Raw genomic sequence first — 19787 nt, forward strand, 5'->3', positions numbered from 1 at the left:
TTCTGATATTATGTGAAATTTCAGTTAAAATTTTCATTTCTTTACTTTTTAAAATAAAGTTTCTTAAAATGATCACAGTGGTGTTTTTTTTTTAATGATATGGGAGTCGGGGGGACAAGGTGAAGACAGAAGACTCGAATCGAGATTTCTTAGGAGCTTGCACTCTATCATCAAAAACTCAAAGATCATTTTTTGGAATAGATGGACAAGAAAGGGAAAAAGACTTCCACTTGGTGGTGTTTCTTAAGCCCTCTTACAGAGCACCGTGACATGATGCCTCTGTCCCTTGGGTAGATACTTAGGCGTGCCCTCCCATTGGTCCAGACGCCTGTGTTGATACCATGCAACCAAGTAGAGATCTCTTGTCCGACAAAAAAATATAAGCATAATACAATTGAGAATTTTCCCTTTTTTTGAATAAATTTCGGTTAAGGCTATTATCCACTCTTGGTCCCATTTATGCTGGATCTTAAGAGGGATGAGTTTGAATATGGTCTTAACCTTTAGCATTTTTGTGCAAAAGTGGCCACTCAAAAAATTCAAACCCAAACATTTTCCTTTGGGTTCTATTAGAATTTTAAATGTTTTTAATATAGATAATTCAAAATATTATCATATTTTGTAAAACGTTTGTTAGAGGGTTGTCTTTTTTTAATAAGCACCTAAATGACCAATATGTGTTAATCGTGTGATTATCGGAAAACATATATATATAAATATTTTTGGAAAGACATGTTTGAATGGTTAACAAACATATTTTGTGAGAAAAGACATGATGTTTGGACATGTCTCGTTTGGAGACACTCTTTTGTATTGTCTCTTCCTCTTCTATACATAGAGAAGAGGTTTAGCTCATTTCTCTATACATTGGCGTCGTTTATGTTTAATTGAACCCAACTTTGAAGTGTCCCGACATGACTTAGTAATTACTGGAGGGGCCTATAAATTTATTTTATCTTGGAAATTGATTTGTAAGAACTCGGTTTGCACTATAAGGGTGTCTGCAATCTTAAGGGGAGTGACCGATGGCACAACTCAACTCCATCGATTCTGTAAATTTTTCTATCTATTTGCAGATTTGTAACACTGTAAATTGTGAGTTTATCATCATCAACTTCGATTTATCAACGGTTCAAATAAGTTTCTTATTCCCCTAATTACATTTGTATGTATGTTATGGATGATTATTTCTACCAGGTTCAATCCATCCCAAAGAAAGTGAAGAAGAATAAGACCCAATTGGTTGACTTTGTGTGACCCCATAAAAATTAAGGCCCTTAAGCAGTGCATCCGCTTCCTCCTCCTTCTTAGACCGGACCACATGCAACCCCTCAAGCATGTTTCTCGAAACATAAAGAAAGTCTATTTAAGTAACTCTATGATTGGTAGTATAAAGAACACTGATACCTGTAGATTACTTTTCAAGGAATCTTTGCCAATAGGCTTAATACAGAGGATGTGAAGTTGGTTTCTTATACTAGAAAAAAAGTATTTGTTTTAAAAAAAAATGTTTTCTACACTGGGGGCACAAGATGCGCCCAGATACATAAATGGTGGGCAAAATGATCGGTCCATCCCCCTAAATGACCAAAATGACGCGCCCATCCCAAAGCGTAGCCTGCGCCCCATACTCCCAGGTGGAGAATATTGCCCTATATTTTTATTCAATCTTATAGGTTCTTAATTTTTCTTAATTGTGAGTTGCTACATCCATTTACCATCATCTTAAGTGAGTGAAAATTAAGCCCATAACATTCCAGTTTGACACCCAAAAATAAAAATCATGCCAAATAGATATATTAAGCGCAGCTTAGCAGACGAAAACTCGTTTACAAGACAAATTTATTTGCTAATCTCATCATGGTCCAACCTATTTAATCTTTGGGTTGAATTGTTTGTAAGGGTATTTATGTAATATCCCTTCATATGTTCTAATATAATCCTACTTGTATTAATACTCAGGCTGTGAGGGGCAATCTAGTAATTAGTCCATCTGACCTAAACCCTAGTTTCCTATAAATACTAGTTGGAGGCAGTAGTCTGGGTATTCCAAACTAGATACTCAGGGTGTAATGCTTTAAGCAACCTTGTACTTAAACCCTAAACCCTAACATTGTTCACTTAAAATTCAACCTTAAACCAAATTTAAAACCGGTCCGATTTAATAAAATGCTCACATGACTATCCAGCTTACACAGCTACAACAACAAGGTCACCTTACCCATTTAGTTGCCCACAATGTGCCATGTCTCCTCACCAAAAGAATCTAAAGCACTATCTTTTGAAGAAACTATCTTCACCTTCTAATAAGCTAACCACAAACTTATATAGTCACAAGAATGCATTCTGTCAACTACCCAAGTTTCCAGGTAAAACTTTTCCTACTTACTAATTTTTCCCCTTCAAGATTAGCTCAAACTAAGATATAACCCTACAGATGAAAAATCTAATCTTGGAAAAGTAAATATATCTATCTATCTTTTCACATTCTTACATAAATGTATTAAAAGTAAAGAACTGGGTTAAGTGAATAAGACTTTACCAAAAACAAAACCAAAAAAAAGGTTGAGTGAGTAAGTCAGCCAGTCTGTAAAGAAGAAATTCCTATCTGTATATACCACTGCTTGAAGTTCACAACTCAAAAAACCAAAAACAAAAACCAAGAAAAGGAAACAAAAAACAGATGGCTTTAGTACACATGATCATGGGTTCAATTTTCCAACCCACATATGGCCAAAAAAGACAAAGAAGGAAATGGCAGAGTGAGAGAGAGAGAGAGTCTCTCTCCATCACTAGCTCTAACTTAAGGAAAATTCCAATTCCAACACCTTTAAACAGCTAGTTGTTGTGTTTGGTGGGTAGATTCATCCTCACTGAAGCTACAATGGAGCTTTAAAGATCTTCCAAGATTTAGAGTAGGTTCCAGCAGGATCATCTCTCTTTGAAGGTAAGAACAGTAGGTGTGGAATGTGGTGGGTGTCACATTTAAGTGGAAGCTCAAACCAAACAGGAAATCCACCTCAAGGAAGTTCATCTCTGTTGTACTGATCCCTCCAACCTTTGCATAGTAAGCATTGTTGTAATACCTGAAATTCCCAAAACAAGAAGAAACAAAACAAAAACCCAAAAAGTGTTAAATTACCAATATACCCATTTCATTTTTTTTACTTATCTGTACATCCTGTACTATAACAGTCTTTTCAATGAAATTACATGAATGCCCTTCATGGACAGCATTACCACATCTTAGGTGGTTGTCTGAGAATGATCAAAAGGTTTTCACATGGCTCAGGGCTGTCTTCCTTTTTTCTCTTTGGGCAGTAGTTGTTTCCAAAACAGTATTGCTAACATGCGCCGGATTTACTCCAGTACATCTTAGATGTTTACAGGGGATTCAGGTCAGAAGCTGGCCTCATTATAGAAGAACAGAGAGAGACTCAAAAAAAATTGAGAGATCAAATCATCGAATCTTCTCTTAAAACTGGAATTTCACGCAAACACAAGATAGATTTGAATTCAGAGAGACTTTAAAGTCTGCTAAAGTAATCCATTAAAAAGAAGAAAGAAAGAAAAAAGAGAACGTCAACCGCAGCTAAACAGAGCAGAAGAAACCAAACCCAGATGTAGAAAACTACAAGAAGAAAGAAAGAAAGAAAAGCCCATCAAAATTCAATCCAATTACTGCAGAAAAAGAAAACCTTTTAAGCAACTCGAAAAACCCAGAAAAAGAAAACGATGTGAATGATCGAAGAATTAAAAAAATATATATATATTTTAGTAACTCACATGTCATCCATGAATTTGGCAGCGACCATGACACTGGTGATGAGCAATCGATGAACATTGAATGAATTGATGGGCAACGAGGGTTGCTTCTGTGAAAACCGATCTAGATAAACATAAGCGACAACGAAGCAAGACGGGCTGCAATTGGCGTACTTGGAGATCCTTTCCAGGTAGCTCTGTATTGAGATGGTGGGCTGAGTGAGACCATGGAAGACCGAGATCTTCTGCTGCTCCAACCGACGGTTCATGTCATTCGACTCGGCCACTCTCTGAAGCAGAGACGAGAGGAAGGTAATAACCCTAGGCATCTCATTAGGGTTTTCAAGCTCAGCCATTGCTGTTGTGATTGGGATTGTGAGTTGCAGAGATGCAAGTTTTTGATGTTTCTTTCTTTTGTGGGTTTCTTGTCTCTGTGGGCTCTGAGCTGTCTGAGACAGAAACCTGTGTAATGAAAACTGGGTCTCTCGCGTATATAACAACGAATATTTACGGGACGGTGGAGTGGTCATTAGTGGTTTTTTGATTTACCAAAATGACCTCAAGGTTTTAAACCATGACAGCTATGTCCCTTCCGATGGTCTGTTACACTTTATGACTCAAAAAGTTAAGTGCTGAGGTGGGATTTGAATCTTTAATCCAAAACTTACCTTCTTTAAGAAGTAAAGATTTGGGCATCACTGAAGCTTATTGGGGAAGAAATTTGAAAATAAAAGGTTACTATTATTAGGGTTCTTGATGGTTTGATTGAGTGGGCACTTTACTATAATTCATGTCTTTGGTTCAGTTGGTGTCATCTATGAAGATTTAGAAATGTTCAAAGAAGTTTGAGTTGATATGATGATATGATGAAAGTAATTAGTTTGATGTTATAGTGCACTTGATTGAGATTGAATTGTTATCAGGAAAATATGTAGGCCTACCATTTTAAAATTTTACTGCAAATAGTGAGTAGAGGCAACAAGAGGCACTTGTGCAACTAGTTGTGCTTATGATCTTAAAAACCGGAATCAGATCAGCCCGGTTGGTTGATTCTGATCCAATTGATCCATTCAATCCCCACTTCTAGTCGATTTGAATAAGAATCGACATTGATCATTTTAATCGATGATGCTATTATGGTACGAAGTGAAGACAGGAGAGTCGAACCCATGATCTCTTGGGAGAATGCATTTCACCGACAAAGCACCAATGAACTGAGAAATAATTGTCTTCATCATATACAGTCCATTTGTCAATGTCACCCCCAATCCACCTTCTATTTTACTTTTGCTCTTAAAAAAACATCTCCTTACTATTTTTATTTTTATTTTCTAAATAAAATAGTTGAAAATGTCTATTTTCATCATATGTAATTGTAGTTGGAATCTGCCACATGGAAGGGGGGAGGGGGGGGGGGGAGTAACATTTTCTTTTTCTCCTTTTTTGGCAAGGAAGTTCTAATGAATTTTTTAGGGAAAAGATTAGAATATTAATTCATTCATTCCCATCCAATCAAAAAAAAAAAAAACCTGTACTTGGATGGGTTGATTTCTTGATGAATCGTGAAAAAAAAAAGATCTTTTTTTATCCATTTTCTCCTAAGTTCATTTTTAGATTATGAAATCTTATCAGCCATGATCATGGTTCAAGTAAGTGAAAATTGACAACGAGATCGGCGTCCATAATTTTTTATTCTCATCAAAATTGATCGAGAATCAATTTGAATCGCCTGAACCCTAGGAAATCACCCAAAAAACGGTTGAGTCGACTTGGTCGAAATCAGAATTGAAATCGACCGATTCTACCAATCCGCTCCAGATTTTTCTAAGATCATGGCCATGGTATTAGATTTCAAAGTGATCCAAACTAATCTAGGGCATGTCTAGATGCTGTGGGTTTTAGTTCGATGATTGATAGTTCTAAACCGGCCGTTTAGAACTAAATCAAATCAAACCGAAACAAATCTGCTCGGTTTTGGTTTCAAAATTTGAAATCAGAACAATGATACCCTTACCTAGCTGTACCTTCTTAAAAGGAAAAGGGTATTCTTGGAAAAAAAAGAGAAAAATTAAGTGTAAAACAAATAAAGGAAAAGGACGAGACTTCAATACAAATGTCAATCTGTTCATGGCCCATATAGCAAAGATGCTAACAAAAGTACAGATATATCCTCCGTCTTGTTTGCCGGTGCGTGGGGTTCGTCTGTATCGCGACACAGCGTGTAATGTATATTTGATGGTCTGCAGCTCATGGATACGCAGCCTAACAATCCACCTATGTGTTGGGATGCATGCCCATGCACTGCAGACCGTCGAATGGTGCACTACACACTATGTCGTGCTACAGAAGACCCAAATCCGCCTGCCGGCGTTAATTTCTCGTGTTATATTAGTTGGAAACTTGAAATTAACATATTATCTCCCTCTCACATTTAATAATTATACTTTTGTACCATTGCATATTAATTAATTTCTTAATTAAACTTGTCGACATCAACCTTATGAGGTGTCATCAACAAATATAATTATTATTATTAACAATATGTGTTAAGCTTTACACGACCAATCAAACCCCACTATTAAATTGGGGAAAAAAGAAAGTGATCCATCACTGCCCAACCAAAGTTTAGCTGAAACTGCAATTTTTGGCAATTAACCATTAGAACTTGGTTGTTCAATTCTTCTCCACCACACGCCCAACCCTCTCTCTCTCTCTCTCTCTCTTAATTTTTATATGAAAGTGATGGTGAAAATGACATAAGATAATGATAAATAGAAGATGTTGAAGCATGAATAATGCTAAAATAATTCAGAGTTTTAATAATTTTTTAGCGAAAAAAATCCACTGTGACTATGCCCAGTGAATTATAATGCTTCATTATTTGCCATTTAGAAGTACATATGCTAATGGAAGACCACACATACATCTCAATGGACAAATTTTAGTCCAAAGTAAGCAAAGAAAGTTTTCTCAAACTATAATTAGAAGTTTTAGTAAAATTACCAAAATGTCATTAGATGGAAATGATTATAAAATACAAAATAGAATTTTTTGTAATTCTAACTACTTCCTCTACTCGTTTTAATATAAAGTTTGATCATTGAGATGTATGTGGGGTCCTCTGTTACATGGACTAACCCATGTAATGGCAAACTAGTGAAGTGAAATAGTTCACTAGGCATGGTAACGCCTATAAGGACCCTTTTAGTTATGTTTTCTAAGTCGTCCGCAAAGGGTACATTAGCACCCTCTCTCTGCCCTTTATTCACGGAATCGTGTCATCGTCCTTCCTTGGTGTGCTCTCCTATGTCGCTTGCGTTGAGAACCTTCTCCCTTTCTTATAATAAAAACAATAGATTGTCATTCGAAGTGACTTGTGGTAATGAGGTTTGAAATTAGTTAGCAACAAGAGATCAAATTTTTGCTATTTTTTCACACTTAAAAAATGTATATTGAAGTTGATTATTATTGTGTATGAAATTGACTTGAGCACTGATTAGATAGACCTAATTAGGAATGTATCTTTGGCACTTAGCTCTACCTGCTTTGGGTTTGACCTAATCACCTTCTAATCATGCACTAATAAGAAATAAATCACTTTTTTTTTAATATATGGACCTTATTGAGTCCTTTTACATTTATCCCAATACCCCCTTTTTAAATTATAGAATAGTGATTCTAAGATTCTACCTTAGTAGTTACCTTTCATAGAAAATCATTGGACAAAACACCATGCTCAAGTCATGATCTCTCCATGAGCATATATAACTCCTCTTTTCTATCCTCACAATAAATAATCATGTTATAAATATGTCTTAATTAAAACAAAGTATTAATTAGAATGGAAAAAGAATGCTACATATTAGAGTGGATGGCGTGTTTCTTGTGCCAAGACACAGGAGTGTATGAAAAGACCATTCAACCCCCAGTGAAATTGAAATTCTTTCCAAGTCAATATCTTTGTGTGCACTCTCATTAACCTCTACGCTAGTGCAAGGCTACATGACTAGCAGTGTTCTCTTGCCCTAATTAGAAATAATTGCAATGAATGAAAATTTGTAAGAAACCATAAAGAAAATGAAAGAAAGGGGTTGAGTTGGGGTTGGGGAATAAAGAGGCATCAAGGATAGGAAAGAGATCACATAGAGAATTATAGAAAAGAGAACCAAATATTCCTTAATTATAGTGTAGATCATAAAGTCTTTGCATGTTGTTATCATAGAGTAGGGATTGAATCTTACCCTCATCTTTCTCCATAGACCATGGGTATTACTTATTAGACTTGCAACTTGTATTCTTTATTAAAGCCTCATGCATAAGCAATCTTGTTATAATACATGTGAATTTCTTTATCCATCGTACCTATTGCAAGTGGTCCTTCCAATCTTTGTGTTTGGTATTCTACGCGGTAACCTACCAAAAAAGAAATAATGAAAACTAAAGAATTGATTTGAATTATAATAAGTTTATTTAATTTTTATTAAAAATAATTGTATACGTATGCAATCTAACGAAATATTCAATTATTCATCAGCTTAATTATATGAAATAATCTAACAAAATGTCTAATAATATGTGTTTACGTATGTGTTTTGCATTTGTAATTTTAAGGTATGAATTACCAACTTAAAAAACAATATCATATGTAACTTCACTAAAGTTTATATTTGAGGAAAAAAATATTTCACCATGCCTCACTTGGAAGTATATCAGCACGCTATGTGTTCTCTGCCACATAGAAGGGTGATCTGGATATCTTCACTGTTGAATAGTTAGGAAATGATGTGGATTGATCATGTGTCGAATTTTAAACTAAGAATTGATGTATCCTACCTTCCTATGGAAACCCATGCAACCACTATAGTCTATTGGTAGTCCTTGTCAGTTTTTTTCAGTATCTTGTTGTACCATTTGCTAAATTCGATATGAGCTGAAATTTAGTAGGTGAACAGATCAATGTAGAATCCATTTATACATAAAATTTTAGCCTCACATGAACTGCCACATAATAATTAATGGAAGATGTGCTGCTCTACTTCCAAGTCAGGATATGTAGAGCCTCCCCTCATATTAGTTGGAGGGTTTAAGAATTTGTGAACTAAAATGTTGAATCAACTTCTTTTTTTAAATTATTGTTATATATAAGAGGTAAAACCAATGAAGTCTGTGGTATATAATGGAGAAACTTTTATAGATTGACAGTTCTATTTTATTTTTGTAATGATAGATAGATGGGCTGTTCCTTGATAATTACAGCAATCCTAAAGAAACCATAAGATTGCTTGTGCCTTGTTCCATGAGTGCTTGTAGTCTAAGAACATTAAAGGGGTAGTTGGGGGATCAAAAGTCAAAGACCAAGGGTGATAATATTAGATCAAATATCACAAGTTATACTAGTAAGGCTTTAGAATGAACCTTATTTAACAATATTTCCCCTCCAAGTCAATAATTCAGTACATGAAAAGTGTAGATGATATGTGACTAGATTAGGTAGGTGTAGTTAGATTTTGACAATTAAAAGGTTTTATAAGAAATTAGACATAATTATTTTATGTTAACATTTCATGAAAATATAATTATAGTTTTGCTTATTTTCTTGTCTTCTTATTTTTTTTTCTTGGGTATGTACTTTTAGACATTTAATTACAATTTGTTATAATTAATCTAATCATAAGTATACCATAGTCTAACAAATTTGATGTAAAATAGGTTTAATTAGCTATGACTCCATCTAGTTGCAAATAAATAGAAGGGAAAAGAAAGGAAGTGATATAAGTTTGTCATCATGATTATGTAATCTTCCAGAAATTCTTGCCATATTTAATAATTAAATCCTTTCAGATATAATATTTATTTTACTTCTTAAAACAAAGGGATTTGATTGTAAATTAAATTAAAATTTGAGGATGTAGATTGATACGCTATTGTGAGATGGAATCTCCCACGCTAAGCCAATGAGAGCAAGGGATTGAGGAAGTGTCACATAATTTGCATACAAGGGGCCCACATGTTAGGGAGGAGATAGAGTGTGAAAGGATGCATGATACAGATAATGTGCCTATCATTTTCTAAAAATTTAGTAATTATATTTGAAATATTTTTTAAATTAATTATATAATCATGTGGTGTAATGATTACAAAAATTTCTACTTTAATTTTGATTTAATCCCTCTCCATTTGATTTCCCTTGAACCAACTAAAGGTTCTTCGTTTCAAAAAAATAGGCGAGGAAATATTCTAATTCCTATGAAATTGTTTAAATAACAACCATTAGATCACATAATGTTTCCCAAATCATAGGAAGAAGTTATCAAGAGCTCGAACCCACCCCACATAGCCTCTCCCAACAAATAAATAAAATAAGAGAAAAAAATCCCTATTTAGGCTACATGGATTTTGCATCTAGACACATGAGCACATAAAATTACTGTCCCACCTTCTATGAGATAAAAAATTTCGCCCATGTTGATGCCTCTGCACGTGCTCTCATTGATTCTACCAGCATTAGTGTAAGGGCAATGAGACTAACAACAAAATTTTCAAACTCTCTTCGATTGTAAGTCCTTATCTTTTTCATGTTAAATAGGTAAGACTAAGTTGAACTTAAAAACGGTGGGGGGCCCAATAGGATGGGGGGAGGGGGGGGGGGAAGTGAGATAAAGAGGAGAGGTGGGAAAAGGAAAAATTATCATGAAGTGAGTTTTCCTTCACCCAACTTGACCTATTCACTTATGCAGTTTTCTTGAACAAATGTCATGGTTTAAGATGTTCTTTCTTCACCATTGAGTGAAGGAAAATTCGGCCAATCATAATATCCAAAATGGATCTTGATTTATCAAATCACTCATCCAATTAAATCTTAACCCATTGCATTTATATGCCATTTATTTATAAAAATTTTCCTTTAAAAAGACAAAAAGAAATATATAATTTGGTAAAATGAAATCAGAAAGAGGGGCAAGGTGGGAAAGTTGATGCCAAGCTGTAAACGTGGTTGGAGTGAAGCAAAAGCGGTAAGACATGAACATGAACATGAGAAGAGCTCTCTATTTTGGCGAGGAAGAAAACGTGTCTACGGCAAGTACCAAACCCCTTCTCCCATGTGATGCGCATGTGAGGTCCCCTACCTTTAATTACAAGCCGCGCATACTACGCTAACCAGTAACAAGCCCTACCTCATTAATTAATTTTAAAATTCTTTTATTTTTTTTTTATAAAAATATAAATGGATAAATTAAAATAAAATTATTTATTTACTATGGGTGGTCCCTACATATAAGAGAACAAAAGCCATATATGCCCTTGACATGGACTTGAACCTTATTTAATTACTTGATTGCAACCAATGGGGTCTTGCCACCTAAACGCGTTTCATTGGGGTCGTGCCATACATGTTAGTGGGTATGTGGTGCATGTCGTATACCAATCAATGTGTTTTGCTAGGATTTGGTGAATCAATGTTGAGTATATTATAAGAAATAATATAATAATAAATTATTCTCAGAACAGTTTCCGTATATGTTTCTTCGATCAATGACTTGGAGGTAGGAATGCATCACATTAGTGGGACCCATTTCAGTTCTTCCACCAAGTGTCCATGCCTTTTGATCTGTCCATTGGCATTGGATCCCAATCGGCCAGCAGGTTGAACCGGTTAGTCAACCTGTGAACCGAACCGCTAGGGTTCAAGTTTGTTAGCCCAAATTCAGACCAAGGAAAAAAGAGTGTGAGTCGATACAGTATTGAGAATCCGGTACAGTACAGAAGATAGAAAACAAATACCAAAACTATACTACATCAAATACAAATTGTATTTCCAATATTGATGTTGTATCGAGTTGGTACGATTTGCATTCGGTATTAAAAACAATTTTTAATATAAAAAACATGATATTGGTACAACTCAATTAGATCAAGCAATCCATTAATTCTTCGAAGCTTTGATTTGATTGAGCCATTCCAACATCTCACTTTCACGGGTTTACCCACAACCTGCGATGATGAAGAAGATAACACAATAGAAGAGTGGAAGATAAAAGAGCATGAACACTTGCCTCTTGTGGTTTTGATTTATACCCGCTCTTCTTAAAGGATATTAATAGTAGAAAAAAAGGTCATTGATTGAAAGAATTGTAGATTGAGATGTAGGAAAAGAGAATAATAGAAAGAATTTCAATGTAAATTTAAAAAATATATCTTTCATGCTTCAAAACAAAATTAAGAATAAAAACTTAGGGTTTTAATTTTGCGGGTTTGGTACTTTGGTTATACACTATAGCCTCGGTTCAATACAAATTTGGTACAGTATAGGAAATTCGATATAGTATTTATTTATATATATATATATATATATGTATATCGATTTGTTTTAGAAATCGATACCATATCATACTAGAGAGAGAGAGAGAGAGAGATTCTATTTTCTCATACCGAAACCTTACTGAATTTGTACAGGTATGGTTCGGTATGGTTTTATACTTTTATACGATCGATTCCAAATTGATAGCCTTACCAAGGAACTCACCTTTATCATGAGCGGTGGTTGGTTTTTCCAGTTTTGATTGACTCTGGTCTATATGGAATCAGAACATGAGGCCCGTGGTTGAACCGGTTAATATGGTCTACTTTCCAAAATTTATTGATACAAAAAGTTTAAGGTCAGTGGCTCTGTGCTAATCATGGGGATTACCTTTTAATAAGCTAGAATTGAAGCTTAACCGTATCTACGAGGGCACGAGGATTGATCTCAATGAGCTTGTATTATAGTGTTAGCGGCGCGTTACGCATATGGGCTGTTTCATTGCTAACATGGTATCACTTTTAACACAAAATCAAATGCTTAATGTGAGATTATAATTTGGAAAACCTCTCCTAATGGTCTAATGAGTATTACATCACTTGTTTAACTTTAATTATATAGGTAGGTGGGGACATTTCAATAATAATTCATTAGGTTAGGAAACAAAAATTCATTTCTTGTTTTGCCTTTGTTTGCAATATTGGAGCAATTACACTTTATTAGGGATTAAGATCTTAACATGCTTAATTATTATAATGAAGAATTTTATCCAACTTGCTTGAGGAGTGTGAGGTAAGATGCCTAGACCATTTAATAAGTGGGACCCATTTCTAGATTGGGGTTGGGGGGGTATCTAGATGAATATCCTCATATCAACTTATATTTCCCATTTTAATTATAAAGCTTACAAACAATGGGTGAGAGGGGGAATCAGTTTTTCATAGAAACTAGTGAAACTGGAACAAATATTATATGAGAATCAAAAATAGTGAAACTTCCAAATCACAGTTGCAGATAAATCCAAAAAGGGGGAAAGTTGTTGGTAGATATAGGGGACCCACACCCACATGAGCAAATGGGATCTTCCCTTTCATGAACAGTAGTGGCACTTCACTACCCAATATATGCACATGGAAGGAGGGTCCCTTACTCCCTAGCCACTTAAAAAACTCTGAAAACCACATTCCTGCATGTTGGTTGTTTCAGAATTTGAAAAAAAAAAAGAATCTCATTGATTCTAAGAATCTTAATATATGCCTCTACAAGATAGAGACCTTACTGAGAGACTCCAAAGACTGTACCCAACAACAACGATAAGTAACTGGGTACGTAGGACCCATAATAACCTTTTGGGACCCACATGGTTTTATCTGCATTTAGACTTTTAGTAAGGGTAGTTTTCACAAGCTTCCCTAGAGTTGATTGAGAAGCCCATCACACTGAAGGAGTGAGTGCACTTCATGGCTAAGAATGAGAAAGATTATAATTTCACATTGGTTGGATAGTGTACAGTAAGCAGTTTTGCTTATGATCTTGGGAGGGTCTCTTGATCTTGAAGCTTGAGCTTTTGGGTTAGATGTCATTATGCACTCATCAACATCTCCATGAAATCAGAATTCTTAGGGGTTTCACTACATCTATTGAAAGGATTATGATTCTATCTTTTATAGGTGACTTTCAAGGGATCTTGGTAGGAAGTCAAAAAGAAACTTAGAATTTCTGGCCTAACCAAGATCCCTTGAAACTCACCTATAAAAGAAGGCATAACCAGTGCATGCAGCCTTACCCCTGTTTTCAAAGAGAGGCTGTTTCCAGACTTAAACCCATGACCACTTGGTCACAATGGAGCAACCTTTACCGTTGCACCAAGACTTGCCCTCCTATATGAACTGTTAAAAATAAATCTACAGCATCTTCATCTTATGCATTGCATGAGGGAAGATTTCAAAGATAAAGGGAAGAACTAATTATAATGCAGTTCAAAAGTTAGAGAAAATCAAATTTCATTGGATTTGGTGAAAGCAATAAAGGTACTATTGCTTCCTCAGAGTTAAAGATTTTGATGGGCTCGAGATCCAGGGTCCATAAGGCCCACCCAAAAGCTTTCCCTTTCCAACCCAAAACTTGCAAGTACAAGGACTCATGACTGTGATTCTGTAGTAGCTACATGCCTAACAACAATTGAAAGAAGACTTGTTTACTTTTAGGGTTTAGTGTTACTAATATACTTTAATAAATGTTTCCTTTTCCCATAAACTTTTGATGGGACTAAAGAGGGGCCCAGGTTAGACAATGATTATGTACAAGTATTTGAGCTCCAGATCTTAATCACTGATTTAAATTCAAACTATCCAGATCTGATCTGGTTTATTTGGTTGTAAACAAACAACCTAATATTTTAAACCCCCCAACCCCAAATAAATAAATGACAACCTAATATATATAGCTCATATGACTACATCTAAACTATTAATTACTACACATTACTGCTTTGGAGAACCTTGACTTGGCAAATTCACCTCCAACCCAGTTCTAAAATCCAGGCAAAATAGATGTGTTCCAACCAATCTCTCCAATAGGAGATTCATACTTGAACTCAGTTAGTTCCTGTTAAACCAAGTTGGTTAAATGGGTCAGTAAAAAAATTAACCCCTAAGCTCCAAGTAAATACACAGCTAATTGTGAATTATTTTATGTTGAATTACTGTTTACCATCTAATTCACTTTCAGACACAATTGATCCTCATTGCAATTGATGGCCAGTATCCTGGGCAAATGCCTTCGGATTGCATCCTTGCTCATGGTAACATCATTCATAAAAATAAAAGCAAAAAACAAATTTAGTTCTACTGGATAAATATCCAAGGTACAAGAAAGAACTTAGATTGTTGGATAGAAGATAGAATTTAGTGGAAGTGTCATTTCAATCCATTCTGAATACCACTGGAAGTCTTAGGGGACAAAGAGTTTGGTGAAGTTTCATTAGAATCCATTCAGCATTTGCAACTACATTTCATAGTGCATCCTTCCAGACTTCCATTAAAAGTAACAAAACAACTGAAGATTTCTACTATTAAAAGGAAAAGCCTTAGCTTCTACAACAACATGGAACTAAAAATCATGCAACAGCTTCAGGATCTAGGCCATGGGAAATAGTGGCAAATGCTGAGCCTCCTCTGTGAACAAATGAGTCTTCAACCAATCGAACAGAAAATCCACCTTGAACATTGAAAAATGAAGCTGAAGCACCACCAAGAAAATTGATGTGCCACGTTAGAGGTCCCCGGTACATAGACCTACTTTGAGCAATAACTGCCTTGACAGTTTAACAGAGCTTATAGGGGACTTCAAAGATCCTTTAATCTTTTATGAACTCAACTAATCAACATGGGCATCGTGTCCCACGGACCAGTAAAACCCTGCAGACTAGGGAAAAAGGAAAATCCTAGGCTGGTCACATATAACAGCACCTGTACTACCGATAAGTATCATAAGCTTTACTGAAGTCGGTTGAGAAGCAGATCAGCATCATTTGCATCAATTCTACTGTTCTCCACTGATAGTTTAAGAGCAACACCTTCTCTGTCAGATGAGTTAACTTCGGACATGTAAGCTTCATCCTCAAGCCAACCCACTTGCCTCAGAACATCCATCAATCCTTCTCTACTCGTCATGTCACCCTTCCCCTCACAAAGTGAAAAGAAGGCTGATACATTTGTGGGCTTTGGTCGCCAGTTCTTTGCTCCCTCAGCTGATGTAGCTTCTTTCATACAGGATAAAGCTTCAGAAATTCGATTTTGTGAAATATGGCCCTCTGCAAGTATCTCCCACGTGCTTGAATTTGGCTTGCCCACTTCAATCACTTGATTGAGAAAGCTCTCAGCCTTATCCACTAACCCTTCTTTAATATACCAGCCCATGAGAAGATTGAAGATTCTAGGATCACAGGAAGTCTTAACCAACAACCATTCCTCGTATATCGTTTCTGCCCCTTGAATATCATCTAGCCTTATCAGAGAAGCGATCATTGCATGGTAGCCCAAATTTTGAATGCTGGGGAAGCTTGATTTATAGATGTCCCATACCCGATAAATCTCTTCCTTCTTGCCAATGCTACTATATAGGCTAAGAAGATAATGAAAAGGTATCCTATCCCGACCTGTAATTCTACTCTCAAGCTTTTTCAAGCAGTCTTCAGCCTTCTCAAACTGTCCCATCTTCATGTACATTGTAGCCATTGTGCTATATGTAGTCCAGTTCGGATTTACGGTGCCGTCCAAAGTCATCCTAGTGAAAACTTCTTCCATCTCCTCCATGGACCCCATGGCTCCACAACAAGATAACAAAATATTGTAAGAATATAGATCTAAGGCAACATTCTTCTCCACCATCTCTGCGATAATTGAGTTGACTTTTTCAAATTCTCTGAGGTTCATGTACAGTGTCATCATCACATTGAAAGGAAGTGAATGCACAGTGTAACCTCTGCTTTTCATTTCCTCCATCATGTACTCTGCCTTTTCTCTCATCTGAGCCTGGGCATAGGCATTAAGAAGAGCACCATATGCACGTTTGTCCTTTAAGGCCTTGGGTAAACCTGAGAAATAATCTTCAGCCGTTGAAATTCCATGCACTTTAGAGATCAAATCTAACTGGATTGCACTGTCACTGGAGGATAATCTAAACCTGTCTCCTTGATCAGACATCCACTCATAGACCTGCAGAACAGTTTTGAAAAGTTTATTGAGAATGCAAATATGTATCCTGAGTCCCTAAACTCGGTGAAATAGCATAGATAGAAATATAGAAAGACTGCAACCAAAGATCCACAATATTCTCAACCTTTTATTTTTTATTTTTAATCTTCTAAGATCAGAGTTTGGGACAGTTTTCTCACTGTGTGAATCATAAAGCTTGTATAGATGAATTGCACTAAGAGATACAGTATTCAGCTACTGAAAATGATGTGTGCTTTTCTGCTACACTTAAAGTATCTTCACATCTCCACCAGAAAAATGTATTAATTTCCAGGCTCCACATTGCTGGTTATAAACAAATAAGTGATTTTCTGTGATTAGCCAATGAGACTCTGTATGACGCCTTTCCAACTCCTAAATGAATTTTTTACTAAATCCTCAATGAATGGATTTTACAGGAAAAATGCCCACCCAAATTGCATCTCATAGTAAAACAAAATTGTTCTGAATGATTTTACAGGAAAAATGCCCACCCAAATTGGTTTCCATCTGCCACCACTTGGTCTCCAAGATTGTCAGGTTCAGTTTTGTTAAGGTTCTTCCCACTTACCAACCTACTCATGATATGTAGATATACCTTGGCAAAAGCAATGGAACTGGGCAAGAGAAGCACATTACTGTGTTTTATCAGAGATTTCATTATCTTCTTATTGTTCAACGTAATTGGTCACATGCTCTTTCTTGACCGATGTGTTTTGTATTATATATTATATGTTTGTAATCATAAAGAAAATATATCTTATTGCTGTTGTTACTCCTTAAACTAGGCCTCTGAAATCAATTTATATATACGTTCAGGTCATGATCTGAAGAAATAATATGACTAGCTATCCCTTCCTCCATCATAGTTTGTTTAAGCATGTCGACTAGTTATTGCTTGTATTATGGATAGTCACTTTTCCCTCTTTTTTTTTTTTTTTTTTTGTGTTGGGGGGGGGAGGGGAGAGGAATACCCACCTTTCTCTCTTTTGAGGTTGTATTACCACATATTTTATTAACAAAAAGAAAAAAATCTATCGCAAAGAGACCAACATTTGATTTCTTCTTTTGATGGGAGTATATATCCAAAAAGAGAAAGAGGGGAAAGGATAGGTGGGGTTCTTCTTCAAGAAATTTGGACCAAGTGTCAGATGTGCTTCTATCTTGATGGCATTAAATGCCAAAGATTGCTGCTAGTTAATTATCAGAACTGAAACATCAAGTATCTACTAGTGTTAGCATTCATGGTAAAATTGCAGAAGCTATATGCGGGTCTCATTCTTGTCATAGATGTTTGGGTTTGCGATTTTTGGATTAAAAAGGATTCATCCTGTTTGCTTACTATTAGATTATCAGTAAAAGAAAGTAATAAGATTTGTAAAGAAGAGACAAACATTCTTTCACTGAACTTGGTAAAATGCTAAGAAAATCTCTCAAACTAGTTAGATAGCTGCATAACTACAGTTGAAGAATTCCATGATTTTAAAATGGCATCTAGGAGCTGAGTACCATGAAATGGATGGCAAACTTAACGTTGAAAAAATTTACAAGTAGCTTCACTTTTTCATATTTAGCAATCCATCCCAAACCCACCCAGAGAAGCACCAGAAGGCTATATCTAATATATTCAGCAGTCCAGGAGAACCAAAAAATTCATTCACACAAAGTAACCAACACTACCCCAGTTGCCTGTGGGGGAGGAGGGGGAGAGGAAACCAGACACCCAGATTATCACAGATAATACAAAATAGAATAAACACTATAAAACTTCCAATGAGTTTCTTCCATGATGGACCAGTAGCCATGAAATACATACAAACAAAAACATAAATCGAATTTACCTCGAGGGCGAGCTTATACCGCCGATATTTCCTCAATTCCTTGACAACCCGGCAAAGCTCCCATTTCGTAAGTTTCCTTCCCTCCTCCTCCCACTGATTCAGAACAGAGGAAGAACCCAGCTCGGGATTATCCATAAACGAGATTCTCCTATAGAGAGAACTCCATTTCAATGGAGGCCTTCGCTCATAATCTAGAGTACCGTAGCTATGAACTTGCGAAATCGAACACTTAATCGAATTCGTCCGGCCTATGCCAGCTCGAATACCGATAGGGTGACGAAACCCTATTGTAGTTGGAGAATGAAAGAACAGTGATGAGAGGGGGAGATGCTGTAGAGGAGATGAAGTCTGAATAGATGTGTTTAGAAGCATCTTCGTTAGTTCTAGGGAGCTTCAGAGGTTTAGGGTTTAGAGAGGCTAATCGAGAGAGGTGAGATCGTTGGTACTTGGAAGAGATAACTTCTTCAACCAGGTCATGATTCAATGAATACATTTACATCTTATTTTTTTATATATTTTTTAAGGTTCCTCGTCACTATGCCTAGTGAAGTACAATACTTCACTCTTTGCCACTTGGAACTTTGAAGTACATGGATGACCATGTGGCATGTAATAGCAGACCCATATGGACCTTTATCCGCTGCTGTGCGACGCAGCAGCGGCCATGTGTGCACAGTGGGGCCCGCTGTGCACACATGGCCGTTGTTGCGCCACATGATGGCACAGCAGCGCTGCAGTGCACAACAACGGATAAAAATTCAACCCATACATATCTAGGGGGGAGTGTTCTCAGCGTGGGACGCAAAGGCTATGCTGTGCGCTAGCACATTGGGGGCGAAATTTCTACCATTCATGGGGTGTGCTGGTCATTTCTCACCATGTGTCTGGGTGTGGCTCCTGCATGACACAAAGATCATTTCTACATATCTCAATGGTCAAATTTTAGTCCAAATTAAGCAAGGAAAATTTCTCAAACTCCAATTTAAAGTTGGGAAAAAGAATGCCACAGGGTCGTGCATTGTGGCGTGCCTCTGTGTTTGGGTGCAGGGGTATGCCACAATGCGCGATCAGGTGGCTTCAAAGTTTTAGCAAAATTATCAAAATGTCATCAAATGGAGATTAATTTAAAATACAAAATGACATCTT

The 19787-nt window shown here is 36.2% G+C and overlaps 2 protein-coding genes across 2 annotated transcripts; both read right to left on the reverse strand.

Moving 5' to 3' along the window:
* Positions 1-2588: 2588 nt before the first annotated feature.
* Positions 2589-4227, reverse strand: LOC122663701 (cyclin-U4-1-like). The gene is made up of 2 exons (XM_043859329.1): positions 3787-4227; positions 2589-3086 (listed from the first exon to the last, which is right to left on the reverse strand). The coding sequence occupies exons 1-2, from the start codon at positions 4119-4121 to the stop codon at positions 2831-2833; spliced, it is 591 nt and encodes a 196-aa protein (XP_043715264.1). The 5' UTR covers positions 4122-4227; the 3' UTR covers positions 2589-2830.
* A 10804-nt stretch (positions 4228-15031) lies between these two features.
* On the reverse strand, positions 15032-19101 carry LOC122665023 (pentatricopeptide repeat-containing protein At1g02150). The gene is made up of 2 exons (XM_043861074.1): positions 18642-19101; positions 15032-16782 (listed from the first exon to the last, which is right to left on the reverse strand). The coding sequence occupies exons 1-2, from the start codon at positions 19011-19013 to the stop codon at positions 15562-15564; spliced, it is 1593 nt and encodes a 530-aa protein (XP_043717009.1). The 5' UTR covers positions 19014-19101; the 3' UTR covers positions 15032-15561.
* Positions 19102-19787: the final 686 nt, after the last annotated feature.

This window comes from Telopea speciosissima, chromosome 6 (assembly GCF_018873765.1).
Source record: "Telopea speciosissima isolate NSW1024214 ecotype Mountain lineage chromosome 6, Tspe_v1, whole genome shotgun sequence".
Lineage (NCBI taxonomy): Eukaryota > Viridiplantae > Streptophyta > Magnoliopsida > Proteales > Proteaceae > Telopea > Telopea speciosissima.